This window comes from Lactuca sativa, chromosome 6, assembly GCF_002870075.4.
Source record: "Lactuca sativa cultivar Salinas chromosome 6, Lsat_Salinas_v11, whole genome shotgun sequence".
Lineage (NCBI taxonomy): Eukaryota > Viridiplantae > Streptophyta > Magnoliopsida > Asterales > Asteraceae > Lactuca > Lactuca sativa.
In genome coordinates this window covers 102,108,933-102,130,289 of record NC_056628.2, presented here as the reverse complement: position 1 = coordinate 102,130,289, position 21,357 = coordinate 102,108,933, and the positions used below count along the sequence as shown (strand labels likewise).

Genomic DNA, 21,357 nt, shown 5'->3' with positions numbered 1-21,357 from the left:
CATCTTCAAGTTCGTTTAACCTTTGGAAAATAACATAACAAGTGAGTTCATACCCCCTTTTATACTAGTTTTACTCATTTCACTCTTTCGGGGGAGATTACATGTCATGCTAACAAATTACATTTTGATCAACAACTTTACACAAAAGTCTTAGATCTAATATATGTTGGACAAAACTTTTAACCTTTGCATAATACTACATCATACATGATTATGTCTTAGTTATGAAAGTATATATACATGTATTCGGATTTCAAATAAAGTACACAAGTTTTATTCTTTTATATGTCTGCTAGCTAAGTTTTAAGTGTAGATTTAATATATGTTGGACAAAACCTTTAACCTTTGGGTAATACTACATCATACATGATTATGTCTTATATATATATATATATATATATATATATATATATATATATATATATATATGTGTGTGTGTGTGTGTGTGTGTGTGTGTGTATATATATATATATATATATATATATATATATATATATATATATATATATATATATATATATATGTATACTAGTCGTTTACCCGCTAAGCGACGGGTGTAAATAGTTTGTTTCGGAAATTAGTTTCTAAAGGCGAATAGTTTTTTTTTTTGCGCATATAGTTTACTATATTTAAACAGTTAGCAATAAAAGTCATGCTATCAGAAATGAAATCAGTATGAATAAAAAATGAAGAGTTATGATAGTTATCTTTCAGAAACATGTTGTATTTCAGCATATATGCAATGTGATATTCCAAGCCTCCCATAAGTTGAATAGAGTCTCTTTAGGCCTTTTTGTGTACCTAATCAAACAAAGGTCCCAATAGCTAAGGCAAGGAGCAAATCTTCCACATTTTTTTTGAACATTCAAGACCATACTACACCCAAGGTTCATGTCTATAATTTCCATTATCATTCAAAAATATATCAATAATATCCATATACAAATGTATTTTTAAATATCACGTAAAACTTCTCAATACATCATATTTGATGTGTAAACTTCAGCTCGGTCAAAACCTTTGGTTGGCTTCAACATAATTGTATTTTACAGAGAGACGAATTATCTCATTCTAACGATTAGTACCCCAAAATGATCCAATAATTATGCACAAACCCATGATCAGAACATACTAAAATCAACATAGAGATTTCTTATTCCATCTAAGAGTTGATAAATATGTTCATCTTTTTATTAGCTTCACATATATACAACATAGATCTGAAACGTACTCAAACATTAGAAAGTAAGTAACCAAATAATACTGAAACATTGGTGTTTTCTTAAACTTGGTTCCATTAGGCTAAAACAATAACATGCACAATATGAATAAAAGAGTCGGAAACGGGATTATTGGAAGAAAAACAAAAGATTTAATCGATTTTTTTTTATAGATTTGGTATGTGTAGATATCTACAAATCTGACCATAAAATTCCAAAATAAGGAAAAAAAACTTAGATCTTACCTTAAACTCCCAAACTCATATCTAGTCTTTAAGCTAAAATTGAGTAAAGTCACCAAACGTAAACCTAAAGCAAAACCAAACCCATATCTGGCATTCAAAAACATTCTCTTTAAGCCACTTGTTTTTTGTGTTCAATCATGCATTCGTTATAAATAAAACCTAAATCACATATTCTCTTCAAATCACGTCTAGAATAATCATGATCATTTATTATTGAATACCTTATCCTCCATAAGGACACTTGATCAACAATAGACTTGTCCATAATAATCTACCAATCCTTTAACTACACCTGCACAAATAAGAAATGAAATAAAAATTTTATAAACAGATGGAAACATACCTATTCATGTATTAGAACCACCATTATGTGTACATAACCTATTCAAGCAAACATAATATACATTAGCCACCATAAAAATATCTATTACCATAGGTCTCTTAAGAACATTGACACCAAAATACATCACAAAATTTCAAAAATTTAATGAAACTATGAATCACCTCTTTTAAAAAACCAATTCGATTAAAGAAAACAGTTTAGTACACCTGATATTGTGAATATTTCATATATTAGTCAAACTAAATGTCAAGAGTTAATCTCCATCTCTACATTCTATAAGAAATAAAAATAAAAAATATTAAAAAAAAATTAATAGCTAAGCATTTATGAGATCAATCTGAGGTTTATCACCCACTAACCTGTTTAAGCTGAGGTTATTGTGCGACTACTTCATCAAATTGGAAGCTGATCAAATATTATGCAAATGAAGAAAATAAAGAAAATCAAACTCAATAACACATGTACAGATTCTACATCTTCATTTTCATTCTGGGAAAATGAAGACATAAAACAATAAGAAACCAAAAGTACAAAGTTTCAAATGAGGGAAACGAAATACAAAAAGCATTAGTAATCAACAGCAAAAAAGAAGTAAATTATAAGAAAATAAAGGAAATATACTTACCCGTTCAACTCTAGGTGTTCATTTCAAATGAAAAATCAAAACATTTTGATTGAATTGTAACTATAAAAATGTAAAGATGAATATATCTGCAATAATTAAAAAGAACAGAACATGAATCTAACGCAAATAATAATATATAAAAAAACGCCATGTACCAAATCTGCAATGTTTTAAGGGTTTCTTTGGCCATGTCCTTCACTTGGGAGATGGGAGGTTGCTCCAGATCACAAAGTCACAAACCTGCTGGCGAATGGAGAAATAGGAAATTCCAAAAATACTTACAAGTATTTTGAATGGAGGGGAATACATACCATGAAGATTACTCGATTTCAATACATAATTGTGCCAGATAGGGAAATATTCGGGACCTTTAAACAAAAAAAATACACTCATACAATTAAAGAGAGAGATAAAAGGTAGCATCAATCGTTAACGAATTTAAGAGAGTAGATGCAATATAAAGCATATTTAGTGTTGACCTATTCAATGGATTGAATGAGTCTATTGAGACGAGATACTACATATTCAAATTAAATATTGTTCAATTTTGACCAATTCAACTTCCAGATAGAAATCCACAACTAAATATGAGATAGTTAAACATAGATGACGGTATACCTGGTGTGATGATTGAAGGGTGTAGTGGTTGCGGCGGGACGATTGAAGGGTTTACCGGCTGCGGTGGAGACCGAGAGAAACAAAGATGGTGTTTTTGAGTGTAGGGTTTTAGAGAGAGGCTATCTGAATGCAAAATGGAATTGAATCTGTAATTTGAGATAGGGATGAATAGTTCAACAAAGGAGACCAATAGCGCCTGATATAGGGGAAAATGACCGACATTGACAGATTTTTGTCGGGATTTCATGCAATGATTAATTGACCAAGTCAAAAACATGCGAGAGATAAGGAAAACTATAGTATTTGACTTATTCAGCATTTGATTGGATAATATATAATTTTTCTGAAATGCATCAATTTGTTACATATAATGCTTTAAGGGTGGTACCTCTTAAAATTCAACATTTGATGCTAAATGCTTATTAAGTATATATATATATATATATATATATATATATATATATATATATATATATATATATATATATATATATATATATATATATATATATATATATGCGGATTCCAAATGAAGTACACAAGTTTTACTCTTTTATATGCATAGGTTTCTAAGTCTAGACCTATTGTGTGATGGATAATACTATTACATACCGGAAAACTTCAAACTGACAGTTTTACCAAAAATCTAGATTTGAAAGATTTAAAACTTTGTGATTACACATTTTATAAAACCATTATTCCTTGGATAACATCATTATCCATTGGATAATACTATTACACATTGGGTAACCAACATAACACTTTGATAATGTGAGACATTTTTACAAAAAAAAAAAATACAGCTAGAATAACATACTTTCGACGGGTTATGTGAGACATTTCTTCAACCAATACATTAATTCTCGGCCTTATAATCGTTAAATCTTCAATAAGCGGGAAATTTGTGTATAGATCTATATGGGATTGACAACCCCCACATATGGTTTCTAGCTATAACCACGACGGACATGTCAATGGTGACATTTGTCTTAATATTTTCACGACTTACGAAGAAGCGTTGTGGAGGGCAGCATTACAACTGATAACTCGATTATAATGGCTTATTGTAACATCGAATAGTGAAATTCTAGTACACTACATTTATAATAGTTATACTTATAAACTACATTTATAAGTATGCTTAATTACTTATACACTACTTTTATAAGTATGGCTATTTAGTTATACACTTGATTTTGGGTAATAAAATCACATGACAAGCCACATTTTTTATAAGTTTAGAAGTTATAGGAACTTCTATTTTATAAATACTTTTGAATACATCCTACACTCATACATTCTTCTTTTATGCTGAAGGCGTATCAATACAAAACTTTTTACAAGGTTGACATAAGGAAAAACATCGGATTTTTCTACAACTAAACTCTTATGAACTCACCAACTTTATGTTGACTTTTAAAATGGCATGTAATCTCAGGAAATAATTAAGCTCGTATCAGTGGAACCACTTTTGAAGACAATACACCAAATATCGTTGCTTGAACTTTGTAATATTTGTACGAGAACTACTTTATTTGATAACATGCAAAAACTTGTAATGTATTTTGATATCAATTAACATTCGGTTCATGTAACTTATCTAATCATATGGTATGATGGTTGTTTATGTACTTGTGTTTTAATGTATTTAATTATTGTGATATTGTGTTCCCGCTCCACCCTCGGACGTTTCTGTCATCTGGTTTGGGGGTGTGACACGTCGATTCCAATGAAACCGATTGTAACAACAACGACGACAAAAATTCTCCTCAAGTCAATGTTGACTTGTCAAAATTGCAAAAGAGAGGAATTTCGATTTATGAAAGGAGGTTCGAGTTCTGCGATTGTCAATCCAACACCAACAATCAATCCCAAAGATAAAGGGAAAAGTATCCAAGTGGAACCTTCCCCTGAAGAGAAGAAGAGATTGCAGGAAATTAAATTGAAAGGTAAAGGCAAGTGAATAACATTTTGAATCAAAGGGTGAATGATCCTCCAAGCTTGAACAAGGGTGGTACCAACAAGGCTTGGTGTTATGAAACTATCGAGATTGTTGTGCTCGATAATGTGGAGGAATTTATGAAGAGACATAAGAGAAGTTATGACATCGAAAATACCAACTTCAGTCAGCCTAATTTTCCTATAAATCATCTGATGTTTGCTTTCAACCAATTCAAACTTGCTGAGAGTTTCGAAGACAAGGATGAATACAAAAGGTTGAAAATTCGCTTTCATGTTGTTCTGGGTAAAAGTGAAGAAGAAGTTTGGTCACTAGTGAAGATTGTAAAGGTCATTTCGATTGTCCCAGATGTGCTTTTTCAAGGGTTGATGTAGAATTTTCGATATTCTGTGGTGCGAGCAAATAATGTGGCTTTTGAGTTCACAATTATAGATTTTTTGTTGATGAATCTTAACGATCTCATCATAGTTTCTAAGATCTTGTGTGAAGTGGATTCTTCACAAGTTGCTAGGAATATCAGAATGCTTTTATCATTGGTTATGATCACATCAAGGCCTTCATTGATTGCTTCTATGATTATTTGGCTGTCACATATATTGAATTAGCCATGACAATCAACAAATCATCGAAAGTGCCAAAAGCTCTGTTAAAGGGGAAGATGAATATAGAGAAATTTGAAGATGGAGAAATCATCCATAAACTCTTTGGGGTTGTTTTCCAAGGGATGAACAAAAGAGGAAGACCGACAAGTTCCTTTTTCAAGCGAATCATAATGAGAGGTACACAAACTCTCATTTTTTGAATATTTTGTTCCGTATCAATAATTGCAGGAAGAACGATAATGAAGACAAGGTGGAGATTCAAAAAATCATTCTTTGGTATATGGAGATAAAGAAGGAGTTTCTACAGACAATGAAGACATTGACTTGAAGTTTCGACTGGTCTCACAAATGGGGAGAATGTAGAGTGGAAAGTTGTTGTGAGAATCAAAAGTAGTGTCTGTAAGTAGCGAAAGTTTAAGGACTTTCATTATCGTTATCTATTTACAAGGCGCATTAGAGTTTCGCATGTAATGTCTAACCCTTGTATTTTTCGGTCCGTGAGTACCCTATAAATATGGTAAGCACTTAGGGATTAGAGGAAGAACTTTCTCACATATTCACATGTACTCGAAATCTCTTTGTATTGTTCCGAACAACTAATTGAGCTGAAAATAGATCTTGTTTAGATCTATGTGTTATTTCTTGCTTTCTTTACATTGATTGATTCAAATATAATTTGTTTCACTCATCCGCGCCTACTACAACTTTTATGCTTTATTATTACTTCGGCTAAAGATCAAGATGCATTGAGTTCATTTTAGATCAAGATGCATTTGGGTTCGTTTTAGAGTTTTAAAGAAAAATTTAGGAGTTCAGGTATAATGTTTGTTTGACATATTTTTTGTTCTTTTTTAATATATATATATATATATATATATATATATATATATATATATATATATATATATATATATATATATATATATATATATATATATATATATATATATAACAGGAAAAAAAAAACAAACTCGTGGTTATGGAATCATGGATACATTTAAGAACCATGAAACTGAAATCCCCATAAACATAGCAGAACGGTGAAACCAGCGACTTCCGCTGATTTCTCGAAGTCACTGCCGGGAGGCGTTAGATTTTCCTTGACGAGATCAAAAGTGTTGCCGTGATCTCATCTTTTCGACCGGAGTTGGGAAGCATTTAATCACATTAACACTTTTCCCAATAGCCTATCATCATCATCACGATCATCAAATGCATTGTTTTACCGGCGTGCCGAGAGCCATGAATTTATCTCTAGTCGTATCAGGTAAGATTTGGGTTTGTATTTTTTATTCATTTCTTTCTGCTTTCTATATCAATCGTGTGGTCGGAAATTGATGCTTTAGAAAGCTAAAACTGTGAAACATAATAAACAGAAACGTTGACCGAACTAAAAAGCTAGAAATGAGGTGACGAAGATTCTAGAGAAAGTGTATATATTTGGCCCACCAGCGTTCATAAGAGCCACAACACGAACACAATTAATCTTTGCGTTGACCGCCACTGATGTTGACCTTCTTTGCACGATTTTCTTATTGAAATCGTTTTTTCTTCTTCTTTTCTTCTGTTATACTTCTTAAGGACTTGTATCTAGAAATCTCATTTCCGTTCTTCGTTTAAGGACTTGTTGTGTACTTTGGATGATCCCAAGTTACCCGGAATCCTACAAAATCAAATCCCCAAGTAAGTTTTTGTTCATTTATTTGCTTCTTTAATTTTATATCAATACGTTATGTATTCTTCTATACGTCTATTGATTTTTGTTATGAATTTTTCAAAGTGTATCCGAAGGTGAAGGTGAGACAAGAAGAAGAAGATCCACAAGAGTTTCAGAGAATTTATTTGAAGGATTTCCAGTCTCCATCCAATTCCCCTCAACATAAAGATGGTTACACTTACACACCACCGAGGGTTCTCAAGTCTCATCACATCTCCACTTCAGGCATCTATCTAACGATTTTAATTTACATAATCAAACCTTAGCCATAGAGTATATCTAATTTTCTATATGCTGAATCAGATGCCAATATATCATCATCAAAAGCAGCTGCGATGGTCGACAGAAAAGTTGCAGGGGGAAATAAACCAAATAATAAGGTGAACAAGAAAATTGCAGAGGTAATTAAGCCAAGTTCTATCCTGCCACCGCGAGCTGTTTTATCGAGTCCAGGTACTTATATATTATCCGTATTTAACCCAATTTTGTTCAAATTATTGTATAATCAGGACATGTTCTATTGTTGTTATATGCATGCACAATCAGACTAATTGTTGGTATGTGGGCAGAGAATGATTTGATGCTCAGAACCAAAAACAAAACAAAAACAGAACGTTCAGAATCGAAGAATCATAAGCTGAGTCAAAACACGCATGTCAAGTGCAAGAAGTCTTATGAACTCGAGAAGAAAAACAGCTCATGGTCATGGAAATGATTAGATGTGTGCAACGGTTTTTTGTTATTTTTATTTTTTATCATTAAAGGTTTATTGACACTCAACTAACCGATGCTCATACTGTAATATAGATACGCTTTGGTTTTGTTTTTAATATTGGCACATCTGTATTGTAAAACAATGAGCTTATATATCGACCATTTGAAAGAAAGGTAACTTGGTTCAGTTTTTAAGTAGAGTAGATGTTACGGGTGATTACATAATCTCTGAAAAAATCCAACATTTGAGCATGTATTTGGTTACGAAATGATTAAATATAGACCAATATGAATTATATATAATTATTCTCATATTACAACAGCAATAAGTACCCATCGAAACGATTAGTACAAAAACACAAATAACAACACTCTAGCATGGGGCCAGAGCAACTACAACACAGGCTCTGCACCTACAGAAACAGCACCACCATGCTCGCACTCTTCATCTATTTCCCACAGAAAGCTAGCATATGCTGCAAGAATATTACTGAAACAAAAAAAAATACATACCCATTTTCAATTAAGCTCTTCAATGGCATATGCTTAGACATGATATTGAGATTATGTTTGTTACATGTTACATGGACATTGGGATTGGATAAAGCTTTATGGGGTTATTTTAATCATTTCCAAACAAAAATATGTACTTTTTGTCCAATTAGTATAGTCCCAGGCATAGTCTAGTGTATGCCAAACACAGTATGACCTTGTCCTGTATATATAGAAATGAAATTTGAGGTTGTGGAGTCATAAGTGGATACCAGTCTCCATGAGCAACAAGAGCAGCTTTCTCAAAGTAACTCAAGGCTTTATCCTGGTCACCATGAACCTCCAAGACAAACTTAGCATACTGCATCAGAGTTTGACCATCATTAGGGTCTTCAAGTGTAGCACGCAAGAAGTAATCCTCAGCTCCAGTAAGATCACCCCTGGACTGTAATCATTAATCATACTCAAAAGCTTACAATCTGGTGAAAATTTTGGGAAATGAAAGAAAGAAAGAGAATGATGACTTCTCACCTGTAAAAATTGGGCGCACTTCCTCAAGGCGAGAGGATTGTAAGGATCTTGATCAACAATCATCTTATAGTACTCGTCATCGAACAAGGTTGGTGTAAACTCAGTGCCACCTATACCATCGATTCCAAACCCTGTAGCAAGATACATTTTAGGACTCGGTGGTTGAATCTCTTCATTTTTAAATCCATTTGATTCTTCATCCTCCACAATCAATCCCATACTTCTCTCTGCAAAAGAGAATTCACCACTACTGTCCGATTTTTTTGAACTTTTCGTCTCTAAATCCCTTTTCTCATTTTGAAGACATCCGTCTTCATCTGCATAAATGCAGAAAGATGGCTCGGTGTGCAACATTGAATGGAAAAAGATATGAAATAGATGAAAGATGTATATGCATATGTATAGTGGTGGTTGAAAAGTGATCAAGACAGTTGTGGGGCTTTCAGACAAGATTTAATGGAGTTGATGAGCTTCTATGAAGCGTTTGAGTAAGATTCAATCAACAATTAAAATAAATTATGAAACCTGAATAAAGAAAAAGGCAAGATTAATTGCAAAAGTAGTTCCCGTTAGTGGATTCACGTGAGGATTACTTAGTTGGGTTCCCCGTGCATTGACCTTACTGTGATGACAGATGGAAGGGTATTTATTCAAACAAAGTAACAAACATTATCATTGTCTAAACAATAACTTATCCTGTACAAACTATAGATACCCAAAAACAGTAATAAATTTTTTTTTACAATTTATTATTATTATTTTGAAAAACACTTATCCCTTGGTCTGTAAGGAAGGCATTGTTATCTTGTATATAAATGAGGGATGAAGAGCTGAGTTTGTTAACATTTTGGGTGGGACAAAAATAACATTTTTCCCCATTTATATTGTCTTGTTTGCCCCAAAGACCTTATAAATCACCTAAACCACTAATTAACACAATTTTATCAAACAGACCCAAAATTACAAACAGAAAGATGATAAATGGAATAATGTCAATACAAGAAGAAATCAAGCTTAAGCAATCCCTCCTCAAATGAAAAAATATAGACCAGAAACAACTCATTTGAAGATGCCGGATACAGTTGCTCTACTAAAATTGTAATAAATAGGAACTTAATATATACACGCTAATATTATCACATTAAACGACTAAGATTGCTGATCCTAACATATGAAAGTCTACAATAAAACATACTACATTCTACATACATGTATCTAAACTTGTCAGCAATTGCATACACCTACTTTATCTCTGAAAATGTCTGAATATATTATTCCCATCAGATTTTGAACATTGCTCACAATTTGACAACAGGACACAAAATTGATGAAGCCTTTTCTGAATCACAGCATTGAAAACGTTGCAAATCTTTTGACACAACATATTTACGGCTTCTACACCTTGTACCTAACAAGAAGCAACAAAGTTCATGTGAAAATTAGCATATACCTGTTAATCCTTATCCAATGGCAAGTTTCATATGATATGCAATAATTTATATATATTATACAACAATGTTTGTAGTATATACAGGTTTAATGTCAACAAACTAATACGCTAAAAAAGTAACACCTTGAATACTGCCAATTGCACATATATTATACTGATTAGATGGGAAAAATAAAAATATTCCATTAACAGGGTAGGAAATAGCCAAATCAAGATGATCAAACATGATGGTGACATAAATGATAAATGATAACGTTAAATGCAAGAAACAGCAATGTACGTTCAAGTTATTTGTATATTGCAGTATCCTACTTTTATTTCTTTCTGAAACGCCATTTTATTTTCAATATTTTCCTTATTAAGGAATTGTACTTAGAAGAACCTACCAAATTTTAACATTGTACTTTGAAAAATCTTCCCAATTATAGCAGTGAAAATTGCTTTATATCTGGATGACATTGCTATACATGGGTCGATTTTACAAAGTACAGTGCTGTAATAAGAAAAAAATGTAAGTAGAAAAATAAACAAATAGATGAAAGTAGATTGTTATTTCTTGCATTTAAAGAGCTCAGACCAAAACAAAAAAGAAAAAAAAGGAAAAACTTTCCATAATGTGAGAATCTAGTTACCTCAGAACATGATGCATCCAAGAGTCTGCAAGATAAAAATAAAAATAAAAAAACCAAAAACCAAAAATGAGAATAGAGGATGAGAATTGATTTAATTAGTAATGGATAGCTTCCCCATCCACTCATCAGCCTGTCCATAATCAATACTAAACTCCCGTAATGGAGGAATATTCTCCATAGCAAAAAGCATAAGATGAGGAAACGCAAGATTCGAGTGATCATACAACACCAACTGCACCAACACATTTGGAGACGAACTGTGACTCATATAACACGCAAGATTCCTCATTCTTGAAACATCCATCGCAAAATCCAAAGGAGGGACACAAGGGTATGATGGTTTTACATAATCAGAAAATATTTGACTCAAATCACCCCATTCTGCCCATCTCTCACTGAATCGATTCGGATAAATTAAACTATCACCATTCATGGTAAAAAGTTGTGCTTGCTCTCTTGTAAGAACAACCCCACTATATTCACAAATAAAAGAACCCGCTTGTATCAAATCCAATGATCTAACTCCCCAACCGGTTTCCCTTGATCTAAAAACTTCAAAACGGTTTCTCACACCCTTTTGGCTTACACGGTTTTGACAATTAGGAGGACAACGGCAGAAAGGTCCACATTCGAATATCAGCGGCTTCCCTCTCACAAGAAGACCATTTGAATCATAAGCAAACTCACCACCATTCTTCTGAGCACAAAAACAATCTTTTGAACATCCGGAGACGCACATGCACCCACCTCCTACGTTATGATACACAAAAGGGGGGAAAACAGTTGTCTTTAAGTAGTCATAGTACATTGGTTCGTGATTGCTATCAATGTCATTGAATAGAAACACTGGGATGTTTTCTTTCTTCATTGATATATCAAAGCTAATATATCCAACAGGCCTAACCTCTAAAGGTTTTGTCCTAAGATTCTCTGCAAGTTTAAGAAGTGCACTACCCATTTCAGTTTGGTTTTCCATTCTAACAAGCTTGAACTTGTACACTCCAAAACCAGATTTACCCACATCAAACCAAGCTTCGATGATTTTATACAGTCCATCATAAACGTAAACTTTCCCACTGGGACTACCTTCATACTTAAACCCACGGATTACTCTTACCTCGATTCCATAATGCATGCTTCTTTCCATCGCAAGATTCCCACCTTCCAATTTCTGATGAACGACTTGCTTGTTATTCTTATCTTGTCCGCCATGACCAGTGTAGACAATAACATCGCCAGCATCTTCATCATCTTCATACCCACCGGAAACAATCACACTGGTAGCAATCGGTTCCCTATTCGAGCTTTGATTCGATGTTAAATAATCAATTCCTGCTTGTACTTGGCCGTGCATCCCGACAACGCATAATTCCATTCTGAAAAAGAATACATCGCCAACGTGAACCCCAGGAATCTCCCCAACAATCCGCTTGTCTCGATTCAACCATAGGCCTCGGTCTTTCATCACCGCAGAAGCTTTCAGATCGCCTCGGGCGCGGGGAGTAGAGACGATTCCGAAAGACCTACGTTTATCGTCTTCCATAACGACTAATACCCTAAGAGAATCATAAATCATCCTCGTTTTCCTTACCACGTCTCGAAAGTACCTCTCGTCCTCGATTCCAAGGTTTGTAACTCTAACCAATTCCGACGACCGTGATGGATTCTTCCGGCGAGACGGCACAATGACGGTAGAAAGTTGGTTTTCTTCGGGAACCGGCACGATTGCTTGCGCGTCGGGATCCGTGGCTTGAATTTCGTCGTACGTCTCCATGTCCTTAGCAAATGCCGTTCGAAACATCTCCGATATCCTATTGTATTCTGAATAGACATTGTTTTCGTCTACTTCGGAATGTTCGACTAGTGCTGTGGTCGGCTGTGAAATGAGGCCCAAAATAGGGTTAGAGTTGGATTCTGGTGGGACATCAGCTGATTCATCGAGAGGTTCCAGTTTGGGTTCAACTTTTGGGATGATCGAGATTGCAGCAGTGTCGGCGTAGCCGGTGGCGATAGTTGTGGTGTTAGGAGGATCAGGGTAGAGATTAAGATCAATTAAAGAACCCATTTCTTTGTCAATTGTGTGCAAGGAAACGGAGGAAGAAAGAATGAATTTTTCCTAAACGCTCATGGATGGGGAGAAAACGAGTGCAGAGTGGTTAAAAATGATGTATTGGTCTGGCGATTCTGTGAGGGAAGCTGGATATTGAGAGAGAGATGCAGAAATTACGATAAAGAAAGGGAAAACCCAATGTCAAAAAACATGTGATTTTTGATCTCCTAGCTCCTCCTCTTTGTGCAGTATGTTTATTTTTTACGATTAAATTATATGAATACCTCCTCTTTGTGCAATATGTTTATTTTTTAAGATTAAATTATATTAATATTTGGTGGAAAACACATCTATTACATAGATTAATTAAAAAAAAATTAAATATTAAAATCTAAATATTTAATAACTTTAAAGTTATGAAAAAATAAAAAAAATAAATTATTAAAATTGATTTTTTTATTATTTAAATTTAAATAATTAAACAAAATAAACTAATAAGCCTTAATTTGGGAGTTTTAAAATAAAAAGGTAAATCGATTAATGAAATTGATATTTATTTATTATTATATTTATTTTTAGTTATTACATTAAAATTTTAAGTGGAATCTCTAAATATTATTAAAAGAAACTTTTAATTCTAAACTGAAAAAGTCAAGACCATTAATTACATTTCAATCCTATATTTTTCACATTTGGATTATTTGCTGACACCATCTTTGTCAACCATTTAATTTTGTTCACAATTTTTATAAAACATATGTTACGTTTTAAATTAGGAATTACAATTAAATATCACCAAAAATATAATGAATTAAATTAGGAATTTTATTAATGACAATTAAATCTCACAAAAATAAAGTGAATTAAATTATGAATTCTATTAATAATAATTAAATTTAACAAAAATAAAATGCATTAAATTAGGGATTCTATTAATGACAATTAATTCTCACAAAAAATAAAATGAAAAAAATATCCCGCTCACCCATCATTACCAGTACTCCTACGCTCTCCCCCTCATTTCTTTACATAATTTATCTAACCTAAATTTTGCAGTGGAGAAGAAAATTGGGGAAAGAAGAAATAGAATATATGTGGGCTTCGATCTGTGTGGATCATTCGTGTGTTCGAACATCATGGAAGAAGAATGAATGATATAGAAATAAATTTCTTTGGATTATATTTTAATTTGATCATAGTTTAGATCGATTTTAGGTACGTTTTAGATTATGTTTCTTTTATTTTGTTTTAACTATGAAGTTTCAATCTATAAAATCTTTCGATTTAAGTTTAAATCCATAATGGTTATGTTTTATGAATCTACTTCGATTTTTGTTCTTATGATCTATATTGTTGATTTTGATTTTTTAAGTTATAGGTATCTGGAGAGCAAAAGGATGGACACAACAGCTCCACTACCTCTCATCCATTGTTTCGATTTGGAAGATATGTCCACTAGGTAGTGAATTTGTATGTCGATTTTATTTTTTATTTTTACATTTTTGTATATGAATTTAGTCAATGATTTTTTTGTGGCTTACTAGGTCGTGAATGGAAGATATACTCGACTTAATCTCTATAATGTTTTACCTATTTGATCCCTTCCTGGATTTGGAGATGGAATCAAACACTTATACCAGTGAGTGATCCACATATTCTACAACTCAACAAAACCCAGTGGTGATATGTGTTTTGATTTATTGTAAGAAAACATCTTTTTATAAAAATACAAATTGGGCTCTTAGAAATAAGTTATTCACCGATCCTTTTTTAATACTATAAAAAAACATCTTTAGACTCAATAGCAAAGAAAAGAAAAAGTTTTAGTATATCATGTAAATAGATTGCATCGATAAATCTTATTGGAAAATGTTTGGGATTGATTAATTTTGGTTAATTAGCAGATTTTTTTTGTTTAACTTGCGTTGTCTGGGCATGTCGAGAAGTATAGTAAGAACCTTGCACAACGTTATTCTTTCGTTTAACTTGTTTGAATCTTCTTATTGAGTTTACTTTATCAAGGATAAATGGGTACACCCTACACTCTTGAAAATAGGGTTGGGAACATTGCGAGTATCAAGATTTTCTCAGTAATAAGAGAAGATATTAGTATAAAAGTTGCAATATAAATAATTTTTAATTACATAATAATAACTAAACAAATATATGTGTAGGATTATCTTTATACTTTAAATTGCAATATATAACATAAGAATCGTATGAAATTTTCATTATGTTCCATTCTGCCTCACAAACATGTTTCTGGAAGGGAATTACTCATTCTATTATCTTGATTTATGATTACATATCCATTCAATTTCTTTGTTGTTCCATTTTTTGCAACCTAACATATCTCAAAAAAGTAATTCAGAAATCCATCACAAAATAGAAAATGTTTTATAAACTCCTATAAGGGAAGAAGAAAGATAAGACTAAATGAGTGTATGGTGTTAATCTAATTTTGATGTTCTTTCGTCTCTATTTACATGTTTCTAGCTTGTTTGTAGTATTGTCTATAAAATATTGTTATTATATTTGAAAGTTCATTTTACCATTTTCATCTTTTTGTGTGTATATTTTAATCTTTCAGGTTTTTTAGAGTATTTGAGCACCGTTTCTGCTTAGGAGTAGGGTGAAGTCAAGGGCCACAAAACTGGAGGGTAGTTGTATTTAGAGCCACTTGAATATTGAAGATTTTTGTTGGCATTAATTTCAATAATCATATCTACCCTTGAAGAGATATCATAACTATAGTGTATTTATTTACTAGGTGTGAAACCCATGTATTACATGGGTTAATTAAAAAAAATTAAATATCAAAATGTAAACATTAAGTATTTTTTAAAATTAATTTTAAAATAAGGAAGAAAAAAACATATTTATTGCAATTTAAGATCATATTTATTACATTTAATACTTACTTATATAGTTACTAGGTTATAACCTGTGAGAATCACGGTTATAAAAATAAATAATTTTTTATAAGAAAAAATCATAATTAATTATTAATCAGTTATAGTAAATGATTGAATATAAAAAACTTATCACAATCCTTGATGATTTTATTACAATTTTTAGGGTTATCAATATTGAAACTTTAAAAAACAAAAAACTAATCATAGATTTGCAAAATATTATTCTTAAAGATAGATAGAAATTATGTATGTAAATGTATAATGGTTAATTAAATTAGCATGTAAAATGGTTTAAATATAGAATCACATTCTATATAATGGTTAAATAAAAGATATTATAAGAAATAAAATTGTATAAAATCTAACTACAACCATCATAAAACACATTTTAGCCCTTTTAGTAATTTGGTTTTCAAAAAATAAAGACAAAAATCAATATTGGTCCATAGTATAGGGTAGTTTATGTAAAGTGAGTACTTGTTATTAAAAATGAGTCGGGACTATACTGGGAAAGAGAAAACACGAAATTAGGTCACCAATTTGCTTCTCTCGTTGACTCGTCGTCGTCGGTGTCATCACTCATCAACGTCACCTCCGACGGCTTCGACTTCCTCTCCGCCACGAGCCAGTCCACCTTGGCAATTTCATTCAGAAACCAACTATATAGGAAGCTGAAGCCAGAACCCATCCCATCTTTCAATTGAAGCTGTCACCTGCCGGCTGGAATTTAGGTAAGAAGCCTCCCCGTCTTTGTAGTTTCTTCATGTAAGACTGAATTAGTTAAACACAAGGTGCCCCTTAACATCATCCATGTGGAGATTAATGTTGTTATCAATCGAAAAAAAAACTTCATTGTAATAAGAGGTACCGATGGATATATTGATAAGATTAATGAGTTTGACCAGAGATAAGTTTAATTAAGTGAACTTGACAACTTAAAACCTCAATTTGCATGCCATATTTTTTCAGATTACAAAATATTCGTGAATCCGAGTTAATACATACTTAGGTTGGGATGTAAATTAGATCATGTTTGTTGATTTAGCTGCCAATTACTGTTGTGAGCATGCTATTTGATATTGCATAAGTTAGAAGAGATCAATGTCATGAAGCAAGAATTGGTTAAAGGAACTATGAATAACACAATCTAGGTTCAGTGGGAGAAAACCTTTACTAATTGCTTTCAAAAGGTTGATGATGAAGTCGGAGGAAAAACAACCGGAGTTACCGAATCCTTCAACTTATAACCAAGTTTACTATTTCTATACATTTTATTAATGTTTTTTTACCAGTTTTAGAATATTAAACAAAATAATGATAAATGATAACCATTTAAACCTTTTTGCTAAATTTTAATTTAATATATTTGAAATGATATTACAGTTTTATAAAAAAATGTTTGAAAAACATAATATTACTTACTATTTAAATATGAAAATATGATCAGAATCAGATTCAAGCTTCTTGTCGCCATTGATATATGTTGTACTTGGGAGTTCTAAACCATAAGTTGGCTTTCACTGCTACATTCTTCACCGGTCTCTTCCAAGTTCTCTTGGCTTTCTCAGGTACCATTAATTTATTGATTCATCATAGAAATACGATATGGGGTTAAGTGGTTGATAAACAGGGAAAAAAAATATAAGAAACGATAAACACATAAATGTAAAGTAAGATGGACCAAAAAACAATCCCTAAAAATACAACCACTATGCCCTTATTATAAAAGGACCGTTATACCCCTGGACCGATACAAACTGGAATTACAGAAATACTAATCCCCAGTACCAATTCAAAAATCAGAATAGTTTGATATTGTAACACACAACAGCAAACACAATCAAAAGGAATAGAAATAACATAAAATAAAATTTGTATGTTGCTATTAATTGTTAGTTATGTATTTTGTTTGAAACAAAATAAGAAGGGATGTTATAAAACTTGCTGGTATAACTAAAAACTAAATTTTTGTTTCTTGGAAAAACAGTTAAAAATCGATGTTTTATAAACTTCAATACTAAATGTATACATCTTTGTAAGTATCGATGAATGTTGTGAAAGTCGAACTGAATTATTCATCGATACTTACAAAGACAATCTGATTTATGCATAAGAAAAAAACAACAAAAGAATCGAATAGGGGCAATATCGTATGGAAAATCTAACCTTGTGTAATATCTGTTATCGAATTTTTACAAATGAATGAATTCAGATTGCTAACCTTGTGTAGTTGTTCTTGTCCTGGAGGATGAATATGCAGCAAATGATCAGAAAATCAAGGATTGAATAATTTATGTTACCAACTATGTTATCAACTGAAGAAGCATACCGTTTGTTAAGCTTTCTCTGAAGCCGAATGGTGAAGCCTACTGTTTGTTAAGTTTTCTCCGAAGCAGAATGGTAAAGAAAATAGAAGCGTAAAGAATGAAAAGTGGTATATATCTCGGTATGCATTTATTTGGTGCTGATTTTTTGGGATTTATTGACTGGATATTAATTAGCTTCCTATTATACTAAACAATCTTCCATATTTTATTGGATTGGATATGAATGAATTTGAAATTTAAAATTATTATTTCTGCATATTATTTTCAATTATTATTTGCAAATCTTTCATCTATATTTCCGTTTCTTGAATGTATTGGATTTGATTTGATCTGTGCAGAAATTTTCGGGGGGCAGAATCATAAATGTAGATGAAGAAAAGAAGCGGGAAAACACAATTTAGGGGGCTGGGAGAGTGACACGTGGCCTTATTCTACTTATTTATTAGGATAGGGGATATGTATTATGTGGCTTTTTTAATTTTAAAAATAAAAAAACCTAGAAATTGACATGTGGATATTATTTATTTCAAAAATACCATAAAATGACAAGTGTCAAAATTTATGAGAGATTGACATGTGGCAAAATTGATCTTCACTTATGAGAGTAGATAACATTTTTTGTATTTTGTTTAAATGATGTACAGATGATGGCTACAAGGTGTAGTCATGTCTAGGATCAATGGTAATTTGATAACTCTTTAAATATTGTACTCTATTAAAGAGTACAAACGGATATTTTTGACTTTTACATGCAAGGGTATAATGGTCCTTATAATATAAATTGTTTATTATCTTCTATGTCTACAACATAATTACCACCTTTTGATTATGCTTATTCAGTATGTCATCATAATTTATTTGATCTAAATTTAAGATTTTAGGGTGTCTGGAATTGTAAGAGTCAAAGACCGTTTTCAATTCGTTAATCCCAATCAATCTTTTACGTAACCATAAATTATTCTAAAAAATCATAAACGAAATTTAAATTCCATTAAGTATGCACGAAATCAGGGATTTCTCCATATTTAAAACCGATAGGTATGCTTCCGCTTTGTAAATCTCCATAAACCATTGATGATTTCTTTTATTAGGCTATTGACCATCTCCATTCTCCATTCTCTCAAAAATACACATAGAGCAGGTTGTTTTGATTTTTACTTAAAAATTTAGATTTTTAGTGGAACGACTGGAATTATAATCATGTCAGGGAAAAGTAAGAAAGCAAGTAACTCAAATTCCACCTGACAGCTTCTTAGTTATCTCATATATGCTTATTTCTTGATAACTGCTATTTGTACTCTTCATCGATAGTTGCGCTAAAGTTTCGACACATGAAAATGATTGTTACTCAAGTTGCTTGATTTTTTGGATTTCTTGTATGTCGAAATTGGAGTTAACGAACAACAGAAATGGTCAAACTAATTTGGGTTCTTCTGAATGTAAGTAAAATATATTTTAATTTTTATGCTATGAGGGTATCAAATTTTGTGGTCTGAAAATTAATTGTCGCAGTTGTGTTATTTTGAAATTTGAATCGGACCTTTCTATGGGATTCCCAATTTTCTTCATACTTTTGACGAAGTGTTAAATAAGTTGAGCAATCCAATTATAAACGATGGACTCATACACAAGGTATGCCATGTCCTTCGCTTTTGGTTGTTAAAATCACAAATCTGATTTTTTTCGTTTGTTTGGATGTGTTAGGATTTGAGACCTTGATTTGGATATTTGGAAATTTTGTTTGATCTATCTGTCTACTACCTGTTCGATGAAATGCTTAAGGGAACAGTATAGGGATAAAATTACGGCCTGGTTTAAATTGCTTTTTTTTTAAATTACTTTATAAATATACCGGTTTAAATTACTTTAAAAATAAACGTGTGGATTTTGTTATCTTTCATGGTTTAAATTTGTATGTTTTCTCCTTAAAGTTTCCCTTTTTATCACTAATATTTCTTTGTTTATGTTTTAGTTATAATGTCTCCTTCGGCCGTTGATCACCTTGGTTAGTTTCTCATACTAAGTTTTCTTAGAAAATTATATTTAATTGCAAGTTAATACACTATCTAACACCCTAATAATCTCTAATACATGTATAAGATGGTGACAATTTTTTTTTTGCAGCTTCTCTTCATTTTGATTATCCATTATGGTTTAAGTTCTGGAATGCTGCTACTCAGAGGATTTCATATTGTGGGGCTTTGAAATTTATTATATAAGGAGGATGATTTATATGCCTTATTGGGAAACGTTTAATTCTTGCTCATGTAGATCAATAAGTATTTTAGAATATGCTCTTTCAACCTTATATTAGGACCTTTTCTTGAAAGAAAAATTGTTTTTAGTATTAAACTTCAAAAAAAAGTTCATGTATAGCATCGTACTCTTAAAAAATAATTTTGTTGGATTATTTTTAGTTTATATGGAAAGTTACATTTTTTTGTATATTGAAGCTCATTTAAAGGATTGTTTTTTAGAAAAAAAAATTCATTAATAGCATTAAACTTTGCAAAAAAGTTCATCAATAGCATCATAGTTTCAAAAAATGACTTTTTGGTATTCTTTTTGGCTAATCTAGAAAAATTTTATTTTTTTTGTACATTAGAGCTCATTAATAGGATTTTTTTAAAAACATTTTGTTAATGAAAAGTAAATTTCATTTTCTTTCACATATAAACCTTTTATGTAAAAAAACATTTCAAATATGGACCATTTATGTACTTTTGTTCACAAGTGAACCATTTATGTAATATATAAATTTAAATGTTAATTAGTAGGTCATTAATATGACAATTTTCTAGGGAAATTTGTTTTTAGTATTGAAATTTGCAAAAAAAAAAAGTTCATTAATGGCATTGTACTTAAAAAAATATATTATTTTGGATTATTTTTAGATGATATTGAAATGTTTAATTT

The 21,357-nt window shown here is 31.6% G+C and overlaps 3 protein-coding genes across 4 annotated transcripts; 1 reads left to right on the top strand and 2 right to left on the bottom strand.

Moving 5' to 3' along the window:
- Window positions 1-6,632: 6,632 nt before the first annotated feature.
- Window positions 6,633-8,222, top strand: LOC111908230 (uncharacterized). Of its 2 annotated transcripts, none has more exons than XM_023904070.3 (5): window positions 6,633-6,880; window positions 7,235-7,296; window positions 7,394-7,555; window positions 7,634-7,783; window positions 7,900-8,222. In XM_023904070.3, the coding sequence occupies exons 2-5, from the start codon at window positions 7,254-7,256 to the stop codon at window positions 8,043-8,045; spliced, it is 501 nt and encodes a 166-aa protein (XP_023759838.1). In that variant the 5' UTR covers window positions 6,633-6,880; window positions 7,235-7,253; the 3' UTR covers window positions 8,046-8,222. The 2 variants fall into 2 exon arrangements, with proteins under 2 accessions (XP_023759838.1, XP_042751781.1); XM_042895847.2 differs by having other exon boundaries at window positions 6,635-6,880; window positions 6,990-7,296.
- Window positions 8,223-8,313: 91 nt separating this feature from the next.
- LOC111908241 (histone-lysine N-methyltransferase family member SUVH9) lies at window positions 8,314-13,441 on the bottom strand. The gene is made up of 4 exons (XM_042895846.2): window positions 11,150-13,441; window positions 9,068-10,475; window positions 8,809-8,981; window positions 8,314-8,534 (listed from the first exon to the last, which is right to left on the bottom strand). The coding sequence occupies exon 1, from the start codon at window positions 13,212-13,214 to the stop codon at window positions 11,241-11,243; it is 1,974 nt and encodes a 657-aa protein (XP_042751780.1). The 5' UTR covers window positions 13,215-13,441; the 3' UTR covers window positions 8,314-8,534; window positions 8,809-8,981; window positions 9,068-10,475; window positions 11,150-11,240.
- Window positions 8,438-9,421, bottom strand: LOC111908220 (uncharacterized). Its single transcript, XM_023904061.2, has 3 exons — window positions 9,068-9,421; window positions 8,809-8,981; window positions 8,438-8,534 (listed from the first exon to the last, which is right to left on the bottom strand). Exons 1-3 carry the CDS (start codon window positions 9,419-9,421, stop codon window positions 8,438-8,440), a joined length of 624 nt encoding a protein of 207 aa, XP_023759829.1.
- Window positions 13,442-21,357: the final 7,916 nt, after the last annotated feature.

Bases quoted from the DNA above. Each gene is read 5' to 3' on its own strand.
- LOC111908230 (XM_023904070.3), top strand. From the start codon at position 7,254: ATGATCCCAAGTTACCCGGAATCCTACAAAATCAAATCCCCAA. The intron at 7,556-7,633 runs GCATCTATCTAA...ATGCTGAATCAG, and splicing joins TCATCACATCTCCACTTCAG to ATGCCAATATATCATCATCA. The intron at 7,784-7,899 runs GTACTTATATAT...GTATGTGGGCAG, and splicing joins AGCTGTTTTATCGAGTCCAG to AGAATGATTTGATGCTCAGA.
- LOC111908220 (XM_023904061.2), bottom strand. From the start codon at position 9,421: ATGTTGCACACCGAGCCATCTTTCTGCATTTATGCAGATGAAGACGGA. The intron at 8,982-9,067 runs GTGAGAAGTCAT...TAATGATTACAG, and splicing joins AGTGCGCCCAATTTTTACAG to TCCAGGGGTGATCTTACTGG. The intron at 8,535-8,808 runs GTATCCACTTAT...TTTTTGTTTCAG, and splicing joins CTTGTTGCTCATGGAGACTG to TAATATTCTTGCAGCATATG.
- LOC111908241 (XM_042895846.2), bottom strand. From the start codon at position 13,214: ATGGGTTCTTTAATTGATCTTAATCTCTACCCTGATCCTCCTAACACC.